General features: G+C 42.9%; 1 protein-coding gene across 2 annotated transcripts in view; it reads left to right on the top strand.

Moving 5' to 3' along the window:
- Nucleotides 1–6,990, top strand: part of Vezf1 (vascular endothelial zinc finger 1) — a 16,270-nt gene extending 9,280 nt beyond the window's left edge. For both annotated transcript variants that reach the window (XM_028878224.2, XM_028878225.2), the window contains exons 5-6: nt 350–499; nt 3,665–6,990. In XM_028878224.2, coding sequence (XP_028734057.1) covers nt 350–499; nt 3,665–4,092 — 578 coding nt within the window. In that variant the 3' untranslated portion in view covers nt 4,093–6,990. The remainder of the gene's footprint in view (nt 1–349; nt 500–3,664) is intronic.
- The last annotated feature ends 202 nt before the right edge of the window (nt 6,991–7,192 follow it).

Below are 7,192 nucleotides of genomic sequence, written 5' to 3' on the forward strand. Positions count from 1 at the left end.
GTTTGTTTGTTGTTTATTTTTGAAACAGGTTCTCACTATGTAGTCTTGGCTGGCCTAGAACTCACAGTGTAGACCACCAGACTGGTCAAGAACTCAGAGACCTAACTTAACTGCCTCTGCCTCCTGAGTACTGAGATTAAAGGTGTGCGCCATCACTTCTGGCTTGGGCTTCTTTGCTTTTGTTTTTGCCAGGGTCTTATACTAAGACTGGAACCCAGGGCCTCCTGCATGTTAGCCAAGCACTGTTAACAGCTGACCGATTATATCTCTAGCTCCTAGGTTTGGGTTTGAAAACATGGTTGCACTTTTTCAGAGTAAACACAATGTTTGTGGTTTGTCTTTGGAATAGCATGCATGAGTGAAGAGACCAGTAATCAGAAGCAGCAGCAGCAGCAACAACAGCAGCAGCAGCAGCAGCAACAGCATGTGACAAGCTGGCCAGGGAAGCAGGTGGAGACACTGAGACTGTGGGAAGAAGCTGTCAAAGCAAGAAAGAAAGGTAAGAAGGGCTTCCCGTGCTCTGGGTGCGGCTCAAGGAGTGTTTGATTAGTACTCCAGGGGACGGGAGGAAGGGGAGCACAGCAGTGGAGGAGTCTAGCGTCACAATGCTGCTTACTGGGCAGGGTTTGGTATAATCTAATTATTGGCAACAGGGCTTCCATTTAGGTTTTTATTACTGGGAAATAAGTCGTCAGTGCTTCCTGCCTTTTTCTTTCTCTGGATTTACTTTTTGTTACATAAACAGTCAAGGTTGGTGTGCTTATAGATCCTTTGTATGTCCGTGTCCTTGTGTTAAGGGTTCCTTTTTGTTTTGTTTTGAGACAGGGTCTCTGTGTAGCCCTGGCTGTCCTGGAACTCACTCCATAGACCAGGCTGGCCTCAAACCCACAGAGATCCACCTGCCTCTGCCTCCCCAGGGCCAGGATTAAAGGTGTGCACCACTATTCCTGGCATGGGCTCTTTTTTGGGGGATGGGGGGTGTTTCAAGACAGGGTTTCCTAGTGTAACAGCTCTGGCTGTCCTGGAACTTGCTTAGTAGACCAGGCTGACCTTGAACTCACAGAGCTGGTCTGCTTCCACCTCCCGAGTGCTGAGATTACAGGTGTGCACCATCAGCCCTGACAGGCTCCTTTTTAATTTCTAAAATAGTCCCACTGTGGGGTAGTGAGCTATCCTTGTGTAAGTTCACTTTCTCATAGCTGATTGTCTATTGTTTCTCAGGGCTGATCCTGCATTGATTATTGGTGCATAATTCAGACCTTACTGTCCTGCTGTCTTTCTTGGCTCTTGGTCTCACCTTTCATCTCCTTTAGCCCTTCACAGGGCTGGCCCTACCTTAACCTATCTGCACTCTGCTGTAGAGGACTTGGTTGTAGAAATTGAGATGATGGTAATCATTTAGTAGTTGAAAGTCTGTTGTAAAGGATATTTTCACTAGAGAAGGAGTAAAAGTGAAGTCATAGTAAGAGGATGCTTGAGGGCTGGGACACAGCTCAGTGGTGAACACTTGCCTTCTATGTCCAGTACCAAAAGTTTGATCCTCTAGAGAGACAAGAAGACTGGAGAGGAGGCGACAGAGCATGAGGAGCACGTCAGCAGTGACACTGTCGCCCAGGAAGCCAGTGGGCCGGCGTTCTCCATCCTCACTTGCTGCATTGGTGTTCATTTGTGTTCCCTGTTGTATTTCAGTTTGCTTTGCACAATGAGACTTGATTGTTTAGCTCATCTTCTGACCTTCATTAAACAAAATGCTATTGTGTTCCCGTTTGTAGCTGGAGTCTCTCTCTGTGTTAGTAAACATTACATTTTGGGAGAGAGGAGACTGCTATATTGAAAACCTAATGAGAACCTAAACTTGACTTAAAAATGTCACTGTTTTGTTTGTGTGGTTTTGTTTTTTTCACTATGTAACCCTAGCTGCCCTAGAGGTCCCTATGTAGACCAGGCTGGCCCAAACCCAGAAATCCACACCCAGCCGGAAATGTCCTTTAAATATTAGACCTGGATAAATTTTAAATTCCCAAACCTAGATGAAAATCAGATTCTCATTGAGGAAGCTTTTTAACTTTATAAATTTCCCAGGTTCCATCTCAGTTTCACTATTGAATATCCCAGCAATCTATTTAAAAAAAAAAAAAAAAAAAAAAAAAAGGCCTCCCTAGATGATTTTCCATCATCAGTCTTGTTTTGCAACTCGTGGTAGGTAGTGCAGAGCATGCCAGATAAGGTCAGACCATCAGAGAAGGGCTGCGAACTGACCTGAAGCAGTTTGATCCCTCTGTGGACCCTGTGCAGACCTCCAGCTAGAGACTTGAGTGGGTGTCATAGCTCTGTCTCCCCACTGCCATTTCATGGCATATTGGTAGGTGGTGCTTTCTTGAGGGTAGGGTGGGATGTCACCTTCCAGGAATCTTTTTTTTTTTAATTAAGATTTATTTATGTGTATGAATGTTCTTTCTGATTGTATGTATGTGCACCACATGCATGCCTGGTGCCTGCAGAAGCCAGAAATAGGGCTTCAGATCCCCTGGAACTGGAGTTCTGAGCCACCATGTAGGTGCTGGTGACTGAACCCAGGTTGTCTGCAAGAGCAGCATGTGCTCTTAACTGCTGAGTCAACTCTCCAGCCCCAGGGATCTTTTCAAGAACTGCTCAGGCATTGCTGGATAAAAAGGACTGGGTTCCCTAACATGCCACAGGAGTTCCCTGCCTGAGGTGGTCCTACTTGGTATGCTTGGTGAGGTGTGTAATGTGTGCATTTAAAGGATACTGGGCATGAAGTAGGTGATCATATCAGCATTAGCAAGAAGAGGAAGTAGGGGTGAGAAGGGAAGAAGGAGAACACAACTACTTACTAGTAGCTTTTCCCTTAACATGAGAAGCTTTATAAGCCAGGCATGGTGGCACACGCCTTTAGTCCCAGCACTGGGGAGGTAGAGGCAGGCAGATCTCTGAGGCCAGCCTGGGCTACATAGCAGGTTCCAAGCCAGCCAAGGCTACATAGTGAGATCCCATCTCAAAAAGAAAAGAAACGTTATGAACTACAGCATTATTTAACTTAGTTTTCCTCTAACTCAGACAGACACTAAAACAGTGTTTATCATTCTTCCCCCATTTTTAAAACCTCAACAGAATGTGGCTTCACATCTCAGAAGCCTTTTAATATTGTGTGTTCATGAGTACACACACCTCTCTGCTAGTTACAGTGTGCCTTTTGAGAAATCACTGGCACAGCTCTGTGTAGACAAGCCTTTCCTGCTGGCCTGCTGGTGGTTGACTTTCCCAGGAAAGGCTTAGAACTCAGGAGAGCTGCATGAAGGCAGTGAGGACACTTAGCCTGCTTAGCACCTCTGCTCCCCAGAGTGCCTTGCAGAAGTCACTGGTCCTCTCAGCATCTCTGAGGTAGGTAAGTAAGTCTGAACTGAAATCAAAAGTTCAGGGCTGAACGAGTTGCCCAAGTCCTCCCAGGCATCAGAGAAGGGATTCATACAGTGGATCCCTGGCCCCAGGACTGTGCTCAGAAGGTCCTCTCAGTATTTGATCACTGGTAGAAACTGTAATTTGATTTATTAAATGTTCTTTTTAATTAAGAGAAGTTAATTCAGAAGCTGAATTTTGCTTATAGTTTTGAGAGTCTAAAGTCCCTTTTGTCTTCTCATTTTAGAAGCTGCCAACCTGTGCCAAACCTCCACGGCTGCTACGACCCCTGTGACTCTCACTACTCCATTCAATATAACATCCTCTGTGTCGTCTGGGACTATGTCAAACCCAGTCACAGTGGCAGCTGCAATGAGCATGAGAAGTCCAGTAAATGTTTCAAGTGCAGTTAATATAACCAGCCCAATGAACATAGGGCATCCTGTAACCATAACCAGTCCATTATCCATGACCTCTCCTTTAACACTCACTACCCCAGTCAACCTGCCCACCCCGGTAACTGCCCCGGTGAATATAGCACACCCTGTCACCATCACATCTCCCATGAACCTGCCCACACCTATGACATTAGCGGCTCCTCTCAATATAGCAATGAGGCCTGTAGAAAGCATGCCTTTCTTGCCCCAAGCTTTGCCTACATCACCACCTTGGTAAACAGTATTATAAAGTCAAAATATGAGTTAAAGTAAATATTTACCAGCAACTTACTTTTAGTTGATTAAAGCAAATAGCAGACTATGAAATTGGGAGGTTTTATTATGTTAGTTAATAAGAGTGTAGTAGCATTTTGCTCCAATTTGGCTGGGGTTGTTCAAAGTAGGGTATACGTGTAACTTCTCACTGGACCACATTAGTTTAATCAGAAACCTTTTAGCTGACAGCATTGCTTAAACAGGATAGTAGCTGGCAAGGTGAAATGCCAGAATTAAAACCAATCATAAAACCCATTTCAAAATGAAAAAAAAGGCATTATTTGTTTTTAATTATTATTTTTAATCCTACAAAATCATTTTATTGTAAACACTAGCAAAGCTTTTCCCTCTGTACAAGGTGGAAGGTTTTAACCTGAAGTTCTAAACCCACAGACTGAGAGCTAGTGTAGAACTGTCTGTGTTTTTTGTTTGTCTGAGTAAATAGATGCATTGTCATAATAAAATGCATTTCAGAGAATATGCATTTTACCTTTGGGAATATGTTAATTTCAGGCAGCATTCCCTATGGGAAAGGTGATACCAGCTCTGATATGCAAAGCATATGATAATTTATCATTCTAACTTCAACATATAATAGGGATTGTGACCTGATATTTGGAGATGTAAATATTGCTCAGCATATTAATCCTGATGGAATATAGCATTGTAGTTGACTTTTTAAAAAAAAAAACAAAAACTTAAAAAAAAACAAAAACAAATTGTGTTTTGATGAGAAAAAGCTGCAGCTGACTTAGAAGTCAGGCGTGCACACAGGCAGGCTCCAGCACAGGCCAGTGGGTCCTGTTGAGGAGCACGAGGACTTTGGAACAGTTGAAATCTATTGCTTTAAATTGGAAGAATTGGAGGCACTGGGATGTGATAGGCTCCTCTCTCCCAATCAGCGCCTGTTGATGTCACAACAGGCACAGATGTGTTAGACGCTCACTAGAGTTTATGTCTTATATTAAATTGTATACAGTTTTTATTCTAACCACTAACTAGGTAGGATGCCCCTTCAGAACAAGCAGAGTGTATCTTTTCTCCCTCCTTCTGTCTAATCAAGTATTGTGCAGATTTGTTCAACTTTGTAAATATGGACATCACTTTTTTTTTCCTTTAAGAAAACACTTGTATCCGCTTTCTGGAGTTTTCAGGGCGGCAGCTGTCTGCATGCTCCATGGAAACCCAGCAATGATTGTGCACGTTGAGACATGTGCTTTTGTTCCTTAGCCGGATGCTTTATCCCTGTACATACGGTAGAAACCAAAAGCTAGGGAAACAGATACTCTTTACGCCATCATGCCACACTTCATGTTTTTAAAGCATTGTGTTAAAGAAGAGTTCATTCAAACCAAGTTGCTGTAATTTTTTTTTTTTACATTGCAATATGTTTTGGGTCTTTTTCATTTTTAATCTTGCAGTTGAGAAAAATGGAAATGAGTTTTGTTAGCCCTGCAGAATGCATGCAGGACTCACACCAGATGACTTCCGTTTATACCCCACTGTGTCAGTACAAACATCAAAATACCTTGCATCTGAGGCAGACTTCCTACATCAGGGACAGGTATCTGTGTGTCATTATACAAAACAGTTCTAGGGGGATGAACTACATAGTAAAAAAAAAAAAAATTAAAATAAATAGTACCTAGTGTAAAATAATTTTATAAATGATCTTTTGTACTTTAGGACATTAAATTGTACAACTTTTGTATATATAAAGCTTAGGAACTTTCTGTTTAGCAGGAAGGCAACACATTCCTACACTTTTAATGTATATGTTTGTTATAATGTCCATGTAAACATGCCCTATGTTTGTGCCTTTTAATTAGTTTGTCTCAATAAACAAAATGTAGAGAAAAATATGTAGCTATGACTTTGTTACACCAGTTCTTATCCACAGTTGAAAGTTGGTTTGTTTTTAATATGTAGATCATTATGTGTGAGCTACTGGAAGGGCTCGTGTGGGGAAGGCCCAGGCATGGCACTGCTGAGACCTGGGAGGGCAGTGGTCACATGTGGAGGAAACCCTCATTTCCTGGCATGTGTTCTGTCTGCTGGGCCCTGTCATCTCTGTTCTGGCAGTCATGAGCCTTCATGGCCAGACAGCCCAGGCTTCCTCCACAGTGGTCCAAGGGGCAGTCCTTAAGTGAGCAGGTATGGGCCCTTCCCCCAGGTGACAGACAGCGTGGTCATAAGATCCTGAGAGTATTAGTTCTTATGGGGAAAAAAAAAGATATATACTAGAAATGATTGTTTTATCAATTCATTGTAAACAGGAGTGAGACTTCATGTATGACTTCAGTTAAAATGCTATTTTGTATGCATATTCTATTCACTTAAGCTTGTCTGCAATAATAAAGCCACGTTGTGTCTTCTTTGGGGAGGGAGAGAGTTGATGACAGGATGGGGTGAGGGTAGGCTATTACAAAGGGGCACAAACAAGTTGTATGGTGGGATCCTCCTGTCTTGGAACTGAAACTGAGTTGTGATGCTGATGAACAGATTCAACCATGTGTTGAAGGCACCGACGGCCACCAGTCTACAAAAAGGCAGAGTATGTTTTCCCTATTGGTTGGAACCTGGTGGAGAGCTTCCCCTTTATCAGATTGGCAGCTAAACAGTTGTATTAGATAATCCTCAAATCTGACATCCAGCCTGTTATGCTTGCTCTAGGGCTCGCTGCTTGGCCTGCATTTACCTTTTACTGTGTATTCATTTCCCTCCTAAGGTGTGCTCCTAAATGAAGGTTTCTATGTACGCAGATGATGATTTTACCTGTCAATACCAGCACTGTATTACTAACATGCAAAATACTGCAGATTTATTTTGACAAATTAAAGTTAACCAGTCACAACTGTCATGATGGATTGCTTAATACCTCAGAAGCTTCATCAGTTCACTGTGATGGTAGAAAAATGAAGTACTACTTCCCAAGGTGTGCACTTCCTGGTACTGGGCTGGAAAGGGAGGGTTGGTTGTACCATGATGCCATGGAGAAGGGTGGGTGGGAAGGCACCAAACTACAGAAGGGTTCTCACCCCTGCCACACAGCTCCACTAAGG

This window comes from Peromyscus leucopus, chromosome 8b (assembly GCF_004664715.2).
Source record: "Peromyscus leucopus breed LL Stock chromosome 8b, UCI_PerLeu_2.1, whole genome shotgun sequence".
In the NCBI taxonomy this organism is placed as follows: domain Eukaryota; kingdom Metazoa; phylum Chordata; class Mammalia; order Rodentia; family Cricetidae; genus Peromyscus; species Peromyscus leucopus.